Below are 16,621 nucleotides of genomic sequence, written 5' to 3' on the forward strand. Positions count from 1 at the left end.
TGCACCCAAAGCTCAACTCCCCGCCAGCTTGAGATCAGACGGTACCTTGAGAGCTACAGGTGGAGCAACTGAAAGTGTCACAGACCCTACCAAACAAAATGAACTCACTCAGAGTGGCCAATTCCATCGTCCGCAGAAACGTGACGGCTGCTGTGCTCAGGTACGTCCCTCCCAAGACTCCATTGACTTCCACTAACAGAAACCCCAAGAACCACCCCCTGCATCCTCCTCCCTCAAGCTCAAAGACCATGGCTCCCCCAACAACTCCCACAACAAACCCTCCCCGTCCGGTCCTTCTCTCACTCCCCCTCCCTCTCAAAACGTAACCGCAAAGAAGAAGAACCCGAAGAAGACGACCCCCGAGGCAAAAAAGGCGGCAAGAAATCCAACAAAAAAGAAAAGGGCGGTGCCCCAGCCCAGCAGCAGCAACAAGAAGCCCAACCCTCAGCAGCCGCCGAAGACCCCTTCAACCTCGACCCCCTCATCGCCCTCTTCCAAAAGACAGAATCCCACTACACCTCCCAGCTCGCCCTCCTCCGCTCCCCCACCGGCCGCTTCAACGTCGAGTCCATCGGCGCCATCCCCGTCTCCCTCGACAAGAAGTCCACCGTCGCGTACCGCCTCCAGGAGCTCGCCACCGTCGCCCCCCTAGGCGGCCGGCGGTGGTCCATCCTCGCCTTTGAGGAAGCCTCCGTCAAGCCCATCATCTCGGCCGTCCTCAAGTCGCCAGACTTCAACCAGCAGCCCCAGAGAAATGAGGAGAACCCCCTCGAGCTGACCATGACGGTCGAGCCGGAAAAGGTCGACGACCTGGTCAAGAGGGCAAAGGATCTCTGCACCGAGTGGAGGAATAAGCTCAGAGACGAAACACACAAGCACGAGACCCATGTCAAGAAGAACAAGTCGTTGCTGAAGGATGACTTGTTCAAGATCAAGGAGGCGTTGAAAAAGCTTCAAGATGAGAGGATGAAGGTTGTTGCGAATAAAGAGAAGGAGGTCGTGGCTGCTATCCAGTCCAAGGCCAAATAGACGACCAGGGTCTTAAAAAGGTTGTAGATGTTTTGTTAGATAGTTGGTGCCCATACGAGGCGTTGGATCTCAAGTATACCAGTGTGCGTTTCATGTGCCATCTCAAAAAAAAAAAAAAAAAAGGACGAGTTACACAAAAGATTTCTTTCAGTCTAAATTCATATCACAGTAATATACCTAATGTTACATCGACAGCCTCACTGTCTTTTGTTGTTTAAGCCCTCTTCTGGGCACCCCCCCTTCCCTTAGCCGCCTCAGTAGGCAACAAACTCATCACCTTGTCCAAAAACCTCCTCTGATCCTCCCCCCTATAACTCCACGTCCTCGCCGTGTAGTTCTCAATCAACCCCTTCACATCCCCCAACTCCTTATACCCCACCTCCTTGTACTTGCCCAACACAGCCAAATCTAACACCGCCTCCCTCGCCTTCAGCGGGGCCCGTCCAGGAAAAAACCTCTCCCCCTTTTCCAACCAATCCCTCTCCCCCTGACTGTTGAAAAAAATCGGCTTCCCCTCCTTGAACGCCCTCTTCCTAACCGCAGTGATATCCATCGTAACCCCACTATCCCTGTTGAACGCCTGGCCCCCGCCCATAAGCCTCATAGTCTGAATCACACTCTGCACCTTCCCCCACTGCGCAGAGGTAGCAAGCCCACCGCCGTAACCGCTCAGATCCTTTCTCCTCAGCTTAGGAACAAACGGCACGACTTCTCCTTTTTCGTACCGATCCACAACCGCCTTTTCCGCCTCGGAAAGAACCATCTTTCCTTCGTTGGCCTCCTTGGGCTTTTCTTTCCTGGCTTGCTTGTTTCCTCCCTTACCACCAGCACCACGGGTAAACTTCCCGCCTAGACGGGCAGATCGACTGCCTGGCTGTCTCCCCCCCGCACCGGGACCAGCACGACGGAATCCAGTTTGTTGTTGTTGTTGTTGGTTGGAGCGAAACCCAGTGCTTGGTCTCGGTCCTACAGTCCCGGCTCCACCACCGGGAGTGTACCGGGCAGCTAGACGAAGGGATTTGATACTGAGAATTTTTGCCCCGGTTGGAGCACCACTAGCAGAGGGGGCTTTCCCAAAAGGGCTGGCGCTGGGGCCGGTGTTGTTGGCGCGGAGGGTGCGGATGTCGAGGGGGCGTTTGACGGCGGCGCCGGTCGAGATCTTGGTGAGTCTTGTTGCGGCGGAGATTGAACGGGTGGGCTTGTTGTTGTTGTCTTCTTCGGCGAGTTGGGGGCCCGAGGTGGTGAAGCTGCGGGTAACGGCGGAGGTTGTTGTCGTCGACGGCGGGGCACGACGCCCGAGGGCACCGGCCCTGAGGATTTGCTGCCGGGGCATGTTGAGAGAAAAAATTGTCGCCTTGGGGAATGGGTTGAAAACCCTCAGATAGGCGACGTTTGAGGGTGAGAAAGGTTGGGTGAGCGGAAAAAAGTCGGCGACAACACCGGCGAGGTTTCGAGCTCGCGAGCAGTGAGGTTCGTTTGACGATGGGGTTGAGCAGGAAAGGAAAATGTTGGTGGGGTGTGATTGGTCAATTCTGGGGACAGGTGGGTCTGGGGTTTGGGAGCTTGGTCCATGCTTGGCCTGTGCTGACTTGCAACGATGTTTTGGATTTCCGCACTGGGTTGGTGGTGAGGGTTAGGAGTGGTGAAGATATTTTGCTTTTGAGCGAATAGAATAATAGCTAATACTGTCTGACCATGAAGAGATATTCTACTAGAACAGCAGTGTCGTTCCTTCCCAGCTCAAAACATCATTCATTCTCTTAGTTGAACAATTCTGATGGTGTTATATGCATGTGCTGAACGTCAAGCGAGCAGCTCATGTTGCTAAAATCATGATGATTTCTCCCGAACTGACACAGGAGTGCCAATGCATATCATCACTCAAGCTCCCAAGACATACCTACCTGAGATGTCAGATTCTGCAGATAAAATCCGATTGAATGGTCCACAGAAAGAGCCGAGCTCTTCATGTCGGGGAAGACAAGCATTCCAAGAGGGCAGGCAGGATCAATGCAAGTGCCACCAAAAGGTTTCCGTGTTCCCTTATATTGGTCTGAGCAAGCAGTTGGAACGATCTTGTGACATCGTTTAAAGTATGCAAAGTGGTGAGCATCAGACCCGATCATGGTGAGAGCGACCGGTCCCCGCCAGGAGCCGATATCACCTTTGCGTGGCTAACCGAACTGTCGTCCTCTCAGCTTGCTCAACGCCACAACTGAGAGCGAAAAGATCAGATGTGACGTTTCACCGAGAAACCCAGTCAAACGCTTGAGCAGATCGCCTTCCTCCCCAAGTCGTCTTGCAATTTGGGTATTTGCCTGTTCTCAGGACACCAGGGTTCAGTCTGAACACAGACCAAGACAGCACCCAGCTAGCCCTTGTGGCTCCAAGATTTGTGACAGCTACAACTGCCGCGCTATAGACACAAGGCTCGGAGCACCCGGTGATGCGATAAGAGGTAGCGGCACCATACCCACGCGTCAGACCACGCAAATAGAGTGCCTGCAGCTGATATATGAGATTCCAGGCGTCAAATCGACAGTGGTGCCGGTTCGGCGGCGCACGGTGCCATTGCCCACTTTCCTCAAGTTGTCCCGTACATCGGGCGGTTAAGATGGAGTGGCCTTCACAGTAGGCCGTCGCCCTCGCTTGCTGGCGAGTCTCGTGTTGACAGGAGTCGACGAGGGGTCAACGACGAGGTTTGGAGGTAGTCGATGCTATGTTCCAGTAGATCGTTCATTTCCCTTGCTGCAGCCTATGAACAATGAACTCGAGCTTTCGTCCGAGATCTGTCAAGGTTTGTTGTGAAGCCGTTGGCGAGTTGTCCAGTTGGCAATACGTTCGTTGGTGGCGTATCGTACAGCAACAACCATTCATGCGTGCTGGCTAGATCTCCTCATCTGAGAGGATTGTCGCTTCGAGGTCGGCCCACCGGCATGCTTCGACAGCATAGATTGTATATTAGTCGACAGTGGATCTCGCTTCCGATCAGACCCCTACCCGGGCTTGAGAAACGGCACTTCCAGGTACTATAGACGAGAAGTGGGTATTGTTGCGGTATGGTGGTGGCGATTGTAAAGAGCCTAAATGGCGTAGATCTTATCAGAATGTCAACATCATGACTGGAGCAGACGACCAGCTTGGAAGGATGAATCCATTGAGTTTTGTGGGATAGAGATTCTTCGGCCCAGCTCTCCGAGCCATCTTTGGATTTGATTTGAGCCTGAAGAAGGACATATTAGGGAGGTCTGAGAAGATCGACTAGACCATCTCGTTAGTTGTCAGTTTCAATAAACCATAGCAATTCACTTGCCTCTCTTACCGAGCTCCCCAAAGTGCACACAACCGCCGGTCAAACATGCTGTGACTAGCTTCGATGACAGGATAACTCCTAGTCGTAGCGACTTGGAACTAAGGTATGCACGAGGTAGCACTGCAGCTATCTGCATAGGGCTCAGTTAGTAGATGCTGCCATCGTGGACAAACAAGCTAGAAGCCCTAATTCTTACGGATAAACATTCCGAGAAGCCCCCTGGCATAAACAGGGTCGACTGCTGTTCGAAGGATCACCTCGCTACCGGACGGGACACTTCAGCCTCGAGGTTACTCGAAGTGAAGGGCGGTTAGCATGAAACTGTCGACGGCCAGGGACTCAGTCAACACGAAGCCAAGTCAACTTGAACGCGAAGTCAGGATAGGAAGCTCGAGCTCTCGAGGCTCCCCACTTCCCGGTTGTGACGGGAGATGGTGCCGCAAAACTGTGTGACAGGTAGTCTGGGGCGTAACACCAAACGGAGAAGATCACCAGTTGATCAATCGGCGATGGTGGAAGGTTATATTCCGCCGTCCATATGCGCCAGCCTCGCCTGTGGTGTTTCCTATGCCTCTGGACGGGGGTCCTCCCTCCATTTGGTAGATATCCAAGTCCATGTGACCCAGTAATATTGGCCTTTACCAAATGAGGCTCTCCTGGGGGGTAGTATTATCCAGACAGTGCGCCAGGAGCACCCGTCAAGCTGGGGGAGGGCACCATTCGGAACAATCGCATGCAGAGACAGGCCGGAATGCAACGGGACCGATTGTCGACAAGGTAGCAAGCAGGTAAAACATGCAGATGGGAGCCACCAGTCCAGAAGCCGCCCAACGGTATCGCAGCGTAGGCGAAGGGGGGTGGCGAGCCAATGGACAAGACTTGTTTGAGACGACGAGGACATAGCACGGCTGCTATTGCATGAATGTGTCCTAAGATTTTCAGATGGGATTGGCATTTCATTGCCAGAAAGAATCAGGAGAAGAGGACTATCCGTATCGGAAACCAGCAGTTGGCCATTGTTGGATGGTTGAAAAATGCAACGGTCTCTGTAAAGCTGGACGGAGAGCCGGGAACCCCAAACCGGGCCGATCGGGAAGACAGGAAGGCTTCAGGATTGATGATCTGAGGTTTGGGAACTCGGCATGCTGGAGAATAATAATTGAAATTGGCGCAGACATGTCCACACTCCACACTTCGACGTCGTTGATGGTAGTCTCGACACACGTGAGTGAGATATAATCGGGAACGAAGCAGCCACATCCGGAACAGCGGGACTAGGCAGCGGCCCCTGCTTCGAGATCTTATCGTGGTCTGTGCTTCCTCCAGAGGAGTTTTAGCAGTGATCAAAGCTTTTACTAGGGACCTGGATTCCACTGTTTCTCGAAGGCTTCACGATGTTCTACTGTACATACCTGAGCAGCAATTTTCTCCGATTTGTTGTTCAGCTTTGACTGTCGTGCTTGAAACTGCGTCTGTGGTCTGCGCTTATGGTCCGCAGCGTGTCGTCACCTCTCGGAGAAAACAAACAGCCTCCACACCAGGAACACCAAACCACCAACAACTGCGCGCCTTGCCAAGGATCACACCTTGAATCTCCGACCACCGGGTTTGATGCCGTTAGCTCCTGCAACAGACCCAGCAGGTGGTTGTATTTCGCCGACCAAGACCGGCACTGGTTCCCCATCCTGAACCTCGCCATTGGAATATTCATAGCTTTGGATGCGTTTATGCGGGTGGCTGGCACCGTCTGAGAAGAGAAAGCTAACAGATTTGAAATGAAGCCCGGCATCCTCTTACCTTAGCACCGAGCAGCTGTTGTTCGTAAAGTATCAATCTCTGGTTCATGGAAACCAGATTCGCCGTTCCGATGGGCAGGCAGAGACATCTGACCATGCAGTTGATGAGATTCCCGGATTCGCAACATCCTGGAAGATTAGATACACATACATCCCTATTCAGACGGCATCTGCACTTCAACCCGCCAACCGCCACCGCTTGGTCGGCCATCGAGATCAGACGGTACCTTCATTAACAAGCATGCATGCCGCTAAGGTGCGGGCATCAGGTGCAAATTGCCATTTTGTCCCTTTATACTGGATTCTGTCGATGGCCTTCATATTCGATATCACCACCATTTATATAAAAATGGGCGGCAGTGACCTGCTGCCGCGGACCACACGCACATCCTACTCAAGAGGAGCCGTGCCCTCCGCAAGCAACCAATCCGCCGCCTTGCAGCCCGCCTTTCTGCGAGGATACCGGCCCGGAGTCCCGTTCCAAGCGAAATCCTCACCGCATCCGCACCGGGCCACCCAGGACCTCAACCAGCAGGAATTGCCTTCCCCGCAAAACGCCCAGTTTCCGCAAAACCGCCGTTGATGGTTTCCGATTGCATGCTCCGTCCCGTTACCCTGTTTCGTCGTGTTCTGTCTCCCTAACGAGTCTCAAACCCACAGCCGGTAAGTGGCTCGTTGTTGCCGGCTTCACCATCATTATGCCACATTGATCAGCACTTGATTGTGGATGCCAGCATACCAGTCTGAAAAAAGATACGAGAGGCCATAGATTAGAGGAGGAGAGCTCGTGGGGTTGGTGACCGGCAACCATCATCGTCAAAACTGGACCTCTGTGTTTGTTGTTTCAACACTATTCTCGAAGTTTTGACTATTGGGGAAGCCAAGACTCCCCACTTCTTTCGGCCAGGCGCTTGTTATTATCGGCTTGTCATCGTTGGGCTTTCATCATATTTGCGTTGGCTGGCTCTTCACCGACACCATATTTTGTTTCTTCATGATTGAGTTGTAAGAATGTGGCATTCGCTATTGATTCAACAACTGGTTTTTTTTTTTGGAATACCACAACACTAAGACGGACCTACCGCCGCATGGACAGGGATCAAGCAATTAAGTCTGGAGACGCCGTTGCAAAAGCCGTCATGGTCGCCACGTTACCTGCCTCCCGCCTGGCTGATCTGCGGAGCCTAGAAACCCATCGCCCGGCGGCATGGGTGTGGTTGGTGAGCTCGAGGTTGCACGGAATTCCATCCTTGCCTCAAAATCTTTACTTTCTTTCTCACAAGTTTCATATGACAGGGGCTGGCCACGTGCTGACCACGATGAAAACAGGAGGGTGTGGCAGAACAGCTATGTCTAGACCTCAAAACGGCGTCTCCTGGGGAATTAACTGCGGTGTATCGCGGCAATATCAACAAAAGTCGTCAACTCGATCCCAGGGACAGTCACGCAGTTTCCTGCTGCTTGGCAACGTTCAGGGATTCAAGATGCCCCAGGCTTGGCCTTGCCAGGGAGCCCACAGTTGTTTACACCCCCCACTCGGCCAAATCCCCCCTGCCTGCCTGCCTGCCTGTCAGAACAAGCGTCTTATGCAATAATCGTTGCGGGTCGTCCTGTGCTTTAAGCTGGATAGCAAACAATGCTACCGCTCATACGGTCCGTTCCTACCGACATGGCTATTCTCACCCGAGGGCAACAATCAAAAAGATCACGGACAGGTCCCATCAAGTGACGCGACCGCCCTGATCTCTCACTCCCGTTTCCACTCACACTCCCCACGCTGCGGTGCCGTTCGGACATCCCTGGTTGAACCTGGGTGCCTTGCTCACACACGCCCGCCATTGCTCGAGGACGTGACATATACAAGCGGTATCTTTTGGCTGTGATGTCTCCTCAAAGGTTCATCAGCCGAGTGTCCCCCCTTCCCACAGGGATACCATCCCCCCAAGTCTGGTCCCTACTCCGTTTGTACTCCACGGACCTAACCTCTTCCTTGTAATAACGCCCCATGAGGTCCCCCATTGAGCCGTTTTCGATATCTCACGGGTAATGTTCGGGAAAGAGACTCGGCCATCTTGATCCCCTTGAGGGTGTTGCCCGACTTATATACGATTCGGTGCTCCCTCTTTTGCAGTCTGTCCCAAGTGGGAATAAACGAGATAGACAGCCGTGCTGTGACTCTACTTTCTTCGACGCATGATACGAGCTTGATCTTTGATAAGTTCAAGCCTCGATCCCCAATCTCGAACCTCTCTCATCTTTGTTCCACCCCCTTTCCCAGGCTGGCGTGGCTTCCGTCCCTTTCCCCATTTGGTTCCAGAAGAGTGAAGAAGAAGAGAGCCAAGATGACGACCATCACGCCCGTGGGGAGCCTTGAAATCAGCCCGGCCACCAGCCCAGGCATTGAAGACCCCAATGCCTCTCCCATCGGCAGTGTCGATAGCAATGTGACCCCAGACACTGAGTTCTCACCGCCTGACAGCCCGTTTCGGCACCACGCTACCTTAGCTCCCGTCAAGGAGAAGCGGGAGCTGGCGAGGAAGAAACTTTCGACCTTGACCCTTGAGGAGAAGGTGGGGTCTACCAGGTTTCCAGCGAGAGGACTTTATGCTGACGTCGAACAGGTCTCCTTGCTAACCGCCGCAGACTTTTGGAGAACCAAGTCGATTCCGGAGAAGAACATTCCTGCAGTGAAGACCAGTGACGGGCCCAATGGTGCTCGTGGTGGCATTTTCGTGGGCGGAACAAAGGTAGGCTAACGCCCCTGGGGTTGGTTGTCTCCCTCGCTGTTGCGCTAACACTGTTGGCAGGCAGCCCTCTTCCCCTGCGGCATCTCACTGGCAGCAACGTGGAACAAGGACATCCTCCGTCAGGTCGGCCAGCACCTTGCTGAGGAGGCAAAGGCTCGTCAGGCCAACATACTGCTTGCACCTACTGTGTGCATGCACAGACACCCACTTGGTGGAAGGAACTTTGAATCTTTCTCTGAAGACCCCCTTTTGACTGGCAAGCTTGCTGCTCAGTACATTCAAGGTCTTCAGGAGAATGGAGTGGCTGCTACCATCAAGCGTCAGTACCTACATATTCAGCAATCTTGGAGACTGAAACTGACCAGATCTAGACTTTGTTGGCAACGAGCAGGAAACCCACCGGTTGACAATCGACTCCAAGATTGCCGAGAGGCCTCTTCGCGAGATCTACCTCCGTCCCTTCGAGATCGCGGTCCGCGAGGCCAAGCCATGGGCTGTCATGTCTTCATACAATCTGGTGAACGGTGTTCATGCCGATATGAACGAGCATCTCCTCAAAGATATTCTCCGTGGAGAATGGCAATTTGACGGGTGAGTGGCAACTTTGATTATCGGAGCCAAGCGATAAGCGAGCACGATCAACTGACCGACCCCTCCTGCAGAGCCGTCATCTCAGACTGGGGCGGCACCAACTCTACGGCGGAATCTGTCAAGCATGGGTGTGACATCGAGTTCCCCTACTCTACCAAATGGCGCTTTGAAAAGGTGCTCGAGGCTATCAAGGATGGCAAGCTCACCGAGGCTGATGTTGACCGAGCAGCCGAGAATGTGCTTACCCTTGTCGAGCGCGTCAAGGGCAGCGATATGACTGCTGAAGCAGAGGAACGCGAGGATGATCGGCACGAGACGAGAGAGCTTATCCGCGAGGCGGGCGTTCAGGGCCTTGCACTTCTCAAGAACGAGAGGTCTATTTTGCCTATCAACCCCAAGACGGCCAAGGTTGCCGTCATTGGTCCTAACGCCAACAGGGCCATCGCCGGTGGTGGTGGAAGCGCCAGTCTTAACCCTTACTACAACACCCTTCCCCTTGATAGCATCCGAAGGGTTGCTCAACAACCTGTCACTTATGCTCAGGGATGTCACATTCACAAGTGGCTCCCTGTGGCATCTCCTTACTGCAGCGATAGGACTGGGAAGCAGGGTGTGACAATCGAGTGGTACAAGGGAGATCAGTTCCAAGGCCAGCCTGTTGTCACCCAGAGGCGGAGCAACACTGACTTGTTCCTTTGGGATTCGGCGCCTCTGGCTCAGGTTGGCCCGGAATGGTCGGCTATCGCCACGACCCATCTCACGCCGACTACTACTGGCAAGCACACCATCTCATTCATGTCTGTCGGCCCAGGCAAGCTCTTCGTCAATGGTCGACTTGCGCTTGATCTTTGGGACTGGACAGAGGAAGGGGAGGCCATGTTTGATGGGTCTATCGACTATCTCGTCGAGGTTCAGATGGAGGCCGGCAGACCGGTGGAGCTTCGCGTCGAGATGACCAACGAGCTCCGGCCTATTGCCAAGCAGAAGCAGTTCAACATGACGCACAAGTACGGTGGTTGCCGTATCGGCTTCAAGGAGGAAGACCAGGTTGACTACCTCCAGGAAGCGGTCGATGCTGCCAAGGCTGCCGATGTCGCTGTTGTTATCGTTGGTCTGGATGCCGAGTGGGAGTCTGAGGGGTATGATCGTCAGACTATGGACCTGCCTTCTGATGGGAGCCAGGATCGTCTTGTGGAGGCTATTGTCAAGGCGAACCCGAACACGGTTGTGGTGAACCAGTCCGGGTCACCGGTGACGATGCCTTGGGCTGATAGGGTGCCTGCCATTATCCAGGCTTGGTATCAGGGGCAGGAGGCGGGGAATGCGCTGGCTGATGCGCTGTTTGGGTTGAAGAATCCTAGTGGGAAGTTGCCTGTAGGTTTCTACCCCCTATTCATCACCATATATATGCGAGCGAGTATGTTGCTAACGAAATCATATCATCAGTGCACCTTTCCCAAACGCCTTCAAGACACGCCCGCCTACCACAACTGGCCGGGCGAGAACCTCGAGGTCGTTTACGGTGAGGGTCTCTACATTGGCTACCGGCACTACGACCGGACAAAGATTGCCCCTTTGTTCCCCTTTGGTCACGGGTTGTCTTACACCACCTTTGAATACGGGCGTCCCTCCCTCAGCTCCAAGGTCCTCACCCCCGACAACACCATCGAGCTTACTGTCGCGGTTAGCAACATCGGTGACGTTGCCGGGTTGGAGACGGTGCAGATCTATGTGAGGGATGAGAAGAGCAGGTTGCCAAGGCCGGAGAAGGAGCTGGCGGCGTTTGAAAAGGTGGAGTTGGAGGCTGGGGAGACGAAGCATTTGAGGATAGGGCTGGATAAGTATGCGGTTGGGTATTTCGACACGAGTTTGGGGAGGTGGATTGCTGAGGAGGGGAGGTTTGAGGTGCTTGTGGCGGCGAGCGCGGAGGATGTCAAGTATGTTTTGATCTCTCCCCCCCCTTTCATTTTTACTGTTTTGTGTTTGACATGGAGCTGACATGGTGATTAGGTACTCTGTTGGGTTTGAGGTCAAGGAGTCGTTTACTTGGGTGTTTTAGACGTCCTCCTCGAGAAGTGGACTCTTTTCTTTTTCTCGGTTTCTTCTTTTTCGATACCTTCTTTTCGGCATTGCATTATTTCGAGAGATTTTGTTTTTTACTTTCTTTTTCTTCACTTTTTCAAAGGGCATGGCACCGACAACCCCTGGGAAGACTACCTGCTAGGGGCCTCTGTTTGGTTTTTGCCATGTAATGGGAACAGGGATGGATGGATATGGGTCACATCACTGGATAGGTAGTTATCGCTGCAGGACCTCCCTCCCCGACTGATGAAGGTTTTTTTTTTTTTGGGTTGGGGGAACGGAGGGTGGGGAAATCGGGAACGAAGGTAACGATGGGGGTCCCTTTTTCGCTATTCTGGTTGTTCGACTAAGTAGGCTTCGTCATTGCATATGGCACCGCCCGCCCTCTTGGAGCAGGGGGGGAGGGGCGTGGGGAGGGTTGTCTGCAGCGAGGGAAGAAAAGGACGGAAGGAAGATGCCTAAGGGCTGGTCTGGGTTGGATAGTATCCTGAAGCTTACCCACCAACGTTGTTGTGTTACATTCACTACATTTGCTCCCACCCACACATGACATGTGCTTTGTCTTGATGCTCCGTGTAGTGAGGAGCATATCATGATAAGTAACCCGGAGGACGGTAGCGAATGTGGTGATGGTGTGCTTGTATACTGGTCTTTGGCTTGCTTGTAGTGTGTTGTGTAGCAGTAACTCTTCGAGGAGGCTCTTGACTGGAAGTGTCTCCAATGACAACGGGCTACATCATGGCCAAGATCCGGAATGGCACCGGATAGGTTGTGTGGCGCTGGTCACGATGTCGTAGTGAGTAGAGAGGCTATATAGGCTTACCAGACTTTTGGAGAGGACCAGGTGTGCTATTTAGGGTGTGGGGCTATCTGTGATCATGAAGTTTAATATACCCCCACGGATAGTCTCCGAGGAGGACGTCTGCTTGTCGAATGGGAGTTGAAGAGGATGTGAGGCAAGGTGTGATGGGTAATATATTTCGGGACTGTCATGTGTGAGCTCCGTTCATCTCGTGTCCATCTGAATAGGCCTGTGGGGCCGTAGCTTGTTGGTGATGGATATGCTTAAACTAGAGTGCTGCCTAGACTTCGACTTTAAGCATACCCTTCTGTTTTGTTGCAACCTGTGTCTGATATAGCAATTTTTGCGATCATTGAGATGATGAGCCAGTAGGTCTGTTGGATAATCAAAGGACCGCAAAGTGCTCCGTAAACCTGAGAAATTCGTGTCGTTTATTTACCACGGCAGTGGGAATTTTGTTTCAGAGTGACGTTTCTGTTTTGTGACTCCGCCTCTCTGCTCAATCAACGAACCCCTGGGCTCCATTTCAACGACGCTCATGATGATGATGGGCGGATGTGCACCTATCATTGCGCACTCGGAAAGATTGGTGAGTTACCTCGGAATACGGAGACGAAAATCCATGTTTGGCTGTCACACTGCAAAAAACAAAACGCTGCTGTGTGACGCTGTTGAGAGTTTATACACTTTGCAGACCAGCATAATGCAATGGTGGTGGTGGTTGGTGGAGAAAAAGGGGGTCAACCGAGAAGCCCAAGATGCTGGGTCTGGCCACGCTTCAGCTGAGGCTAACATCGGGGACAGGGGGCCTTTTGTTCCGATCCACTAATCTTCCATCTCCCACGTCTCCGCAACTGGAGCCGTTCCGTCGACAGGGGGTTAAACGAACGTCTGCCGTCGTCAGCAGCTTTGAGTTTGCCTTTTCCATCCTGCCATTTCTTTCTTTGTTTTTTTCTTATTATTTTTTCTTTTTGCTGAAAAGGAGAAGAGAAACGGGCGGTTATACTAAACGGAGCTATTTTCGATTGATTTTGGGAATTGAGTTCATCCCGTTTCCAGAATACACACACACTCGACGGAAGACACGGATAAAACGGCCCTGCACTTGTCTAATTTACGGATACCCTTTCCCCGCGTTAACGCACCCGACCTGAACCTTACCTTGGGGAGCCCGGCAGAAACCACCGTTTCCCATCTTCCGGATCGACGAACCTTTCCCACGAAACCCTAGATTCTAGATCCCGAGCGTCACCGGACCGAGAATCACCTCTATCCCCTGCCTAACGAAAGAACACTTAACGGTTGCAGCAGCAGGGGCATGGCTGCTACCACCTCGCATCATCGTCATGGCCCGGCCGTATAACTATGGCGGCGGCAGCTACAAGCCAAAGCAGCAATCCACCAACAGCTGGAATCAACACGCCTACGGCTATTCGTCCAATTTCTTCAGTGGGGACGGTTCCAGCAACAATGGCAACAACACCTCCCTCGTCGAGGACTTTGTGGCCTTTGTGAAAAAGGCCCTCCGGGCTCTGGTCAAGTTCTGGCGCGAACGTGGCCGGCGGATGGTGGTTACGGCGATTTATAATACGGTGCACCAAATAAAGAGGAATTTGACGTATAATCGGATACTCAGCGTTCCGCATTTGCTGGTTGGGTTCTGGGTTGTGGTGTTGCTTTGGGGGGAGAGATGGACTTTCCATTCCATGGTGGAAAACTGCGCGTGGGAGAATTGGGAGAACTGGGTATGATTTTCCCTTTTGCTACTTCTGGCAGGCAGGGTGACATGTGTGCTAACCATGACAACAGCCCGCCGGCGCCCAACCCCATCGCGTAGCCCTCGTTGCCGACCCCCAGCTCATCGATCCTCATTCCTACCCTGGCCGACCATGGCCAATACAAGCCCTGACGATTAAGTTGACGGACAACTACATGAAGCGTGGGTATGGTCAGCTCCAGGAGCAGCTCGACCCCGACAGCGTCTTCTTCCTCGGTGACCTCTTTGACGGCGGCAGAGAATGGAAGACGGCCCACGGCGATTTTAGAGACCCCTCGTGGGGACCACACCCGAAATCGGAACAGAAATACCTAAAGAGCTGGAACAAACACTATGGGGAGTTTTACTGGCTGAAGGAGTATGGCCGGTTTGGGGAGATATTCATCAAGCCGTGGATCAAGTCGGGGATGGAATCCGGCAAGGAACACAAGCGCAGGAAGTTCGTCACGAGCTTACCAGGAAATCACGACTTGGGGTTTGGGGCGGAGATCAAAGTCCCCGTGAGGAACCGATTCGAGACGTACTTTGGGGAAGGGAACAGGGTGGATGTTGTGGGGAATCACACGTTTGTTTCGGTCGACTCGGTGTCGATGAGTGCGGAAGCGTCGCCCGAGGCGGCCAGACATGACCTGAAGCCGATCTACATGCCTACCAAGATCTTTCTGGATAGGCTGCAATGGCTGAAGCCGATCGCGGTGGAGAAGGAGCTGAGGATGATGAGAGGGGAGGTGCCGGAGGTGCAGTTTAAGCACAGGATTGAGGAGGTGGATAAGGCGAATTTCAAAGACAAGCCTAGTCTTGGTACTGAAAAGACGCCGGAGCTGCCGACGATTCTGCTGAGCCATGTCCCGCTTTATCGACCGCCTGGGACGCCCTGCGGCCCGCTGAGGGAGAGACACCCCCCTGCGAAACCACCAAAGGGACAGACGGGGCCGGTGGTGCCTGATCATGGGAACGCCATTTCTGTTTCGAGGGGGTATCAGTATCAGAACGTGCTTGACGAGCAACAGTCGATTAGTTTGTTGAAGAAGGTTGGCAATGTGGTTCACGCCTTTTCGGGGGATGATCATGACTATTGCGAGCTGGTGCACTCTGAGGAGCAGCGGAGGGTTAAGGAGATCACGGTGAAGAGTATCAGCATGGCGATGGGGGTGAATAAACCAGGGTTTGTCCTGGTTAGTCTGTGGAACCCACTGGACAGCGGGGGGAAGCCGCTTAATCCGGATCAGAAGCAGACGCTGCAGACGCACTTGTGCATTTTGCCTAGTCAGTTGAGCACGTATATTCGCTACGTGGGGTTTGCGATCATTTCGGTTATCATTTTGGTGGTGAGGGCGTTCTTAGTGCCGGTTTTGAAGCTCACGCCTTTTGCGCTGGAGCCGGAGGTGCAGGGGGTGCAGTATAGGGGGAGTGCACTGCTGCCTGTGTTCAAGGCAAAGGTGGAGGATTATGATGAGTATGGGTTTCCATCTAGTGGGTTGGGGTCTTCGAGAAGTGGTGGGGGGAAGGGGAGGGATAGGAGTGGTTCGAGTGTTGGTGGACATGGACATAGCAGGGAGAAGAGCAAGGGGAAGTGGAGGGGGCAGCCGAGGATAGAGATTAGGAGCGATGAGAGGGAGGAGGAGGAGAAGTGGAGGCCGAAGGGGAGGGGGATGGGTTATAACAAGGGAAAGGATACGGTTGCGGCGGTGGTGGTGAGGGAAATGTGGACTACGATTTGGAGGGCGACGTGGATGGTTTTGGGGTGGTTTGGGTGGTTGAACTGGTAGGGGGGGTAATGTATATTTTCTGGGGGAGGGAGAGGAGAGCTTTTGTATAAATTGAACACAGGAGGTGAAGCAGAAAGAAGGAGGGCATATATGTATGGGTTTGTGATTTTGAGGTGATATATATATATTGGTGTCTGGGTAGCATATTTTATGGATGGCATGGTGGTTTTTTCAACAGTGCGGCTCAGTGGTGTTTGGCTGCTGTTACCTCTTCTGCTACCGGTGCTTACCCTGGGATTTAAGAGAGATTCGACCCTAGATCTCATGACCTGACTTGATGATGATGAGCAACGCGCGGGCGGGCATTCAATTGGCACTTTGTGCGAGGGTGGAGAGGTGTAGGTTACATGCTTGCGAAACAGACGCCTTGGAAGGAGGAGACGCGCTCGAATTGCACCGTCACGCTTTCAGCGCGTCAAGTTCGCAACCGCGTTTAAAGTGGTTTTGTAGGGTGCAGGGGTGCCCGATTGGGCGGTTGGCTGAGGGGGAGCTGCCAATGAGAATTCAGCCCTGTCGTGTGACGAGACAACGGGTGCATTTTTTTGCTGCAGGCACGCAGGAGGGAGCCGAGAGGGGGAGACGTGACGTGACGTGACGAAGGTGGAATGATAATGGGATTGTCATGATATATGGGGGGGTTATGACGAGTTGATGTAGTGGGAGAGAGGGTTCAATTGGATAAGATACAAGCATAAAAACCGGGCTGGAAGTTCAA

General features: G+C 53.1%; 5 protein-coding genes across 5 annotated transcripts; 4 read left to right on the top strand and 1 right to left on the bottom strand.

Annotated features, from left to right (window-relative positions):
- The first annotated feature begins 39 nt into the window (after window positions 1-39).
- Window positions 40-1,228, top strand: RRF1 (ribosome-recycling factor). Its single transcript, XM_062907470.1, has 2 exons — window positions 40-160; window positions 210-1,228. Exons 1-2 carry the CDS (start codon window positions 99-101, stop codon window positions 1,027-1,029), a joined length of 882 nt encoding a protein of 293 aa, XP_062770421.1. The 5' UTR covers window positions 40-98; the 3' UTR covers window positions 1,030-1,228.
- A 15-nt stretch (window positions 1,229-1,243) lies between these two features.
- QC763_108830 (uncharacterized protein) lies at window positions 1,244-2,362 on the bottom strand (the record flags this gene model as incomplete). Its single annotated transcript, XM_062907471.1, has 1 exon — window positions 1,244-2,362. One exon carries the CDS (start codon window positions 2,360-2,362, stop codon window positions 1,244-1,246), a length of 1,119 nt encoding a protein of 372 aa, XP_062770422.1.
- A 4,125-nt stretch (window positions 2,363-6,487) lies between these two features.
- QC763_0010630 (uncharacterized protein) lies at window positions 6,488-7,495 on the top strand (the record flags this gene model as incomplete). Its single annotated transcript, XM_062905213.1, has 2 exons — window positions 6,488-6,699; window positions 7,468-7,495. The coding sequence occupies 2 exons, from the start codon at window positions 6,488-6,490 to the stop codon at window positions 7,493-7,495; spliced, it is 240 nt and encodes a 79-aa protein (XP_062770423.1).
- A 985-nt stretch (window positions 7,496-8,480) lies between these two features.
- Window positions 8,481-12,084, top strand: QC763_108840 (uncharacterized protein; the record flags this gene model as incomplete). The annotated part of the gene is made up of 8 exons (XM_062907472.1): window positions 8,481-8,708; window positions 8,760-8,885; window positions 8,946-9,204; window positions 9,251-9,476; window positions 9,548-10,850; window positions 10,923-11,413; window positions 11,487-11,810; window positions 11,996-12,084. 7 exons carry the CDS (start codon window positions 8,481-8,483, stop codon window positions 11,533-11,535), a joined length of 2,682 nt encoding a protein of 893 aa, XP_062770424.1. The 3' UTR covers window positions 11,536-11,810; window positions 11,996-12,084.
- A 1,115-nt stretch (window positions 12,085-13,199) lies between these two features.
- On the top strand, window positions 13,200-15,917 carry QC763_108850 (uncharacterized protein). Its single transcript, XM_062907473.1, has 2 exons — window positions 13,200-14,105; window positions 14,170-15,917. Exons 1-2 carry the CDS (start codon window positions 13,707-13,709, stop codon window positions 15,904-15,906), a joined length of 2,136 nt encoding a protein of 711 aa, XP_062770425.1. The 5' UTR covers window positions 13,200-13,706; the 3' UTR covers window positions 15,907-15,917.
- The last annotated feature ends 704 nt before the right edge of the window (window positions 15,918-16,621 follow it).

The sequence above is a fragment of the Podospora pseudopauciseta genome, chromosome 1 (assembly GCF_035222475.1).
Source record: "Podospora pseudopauciseta strain CBS 411.78 chromosome 1, whole genome shotgun sequence".
NCBI classification, from domain to species: domain Eukaryota; kingdom Fungi; phylum Ascomycota; class Sordariomycetes; order Sordariales; family Podosporaceae; genus Podospora; species Podospora pseudopauciseta.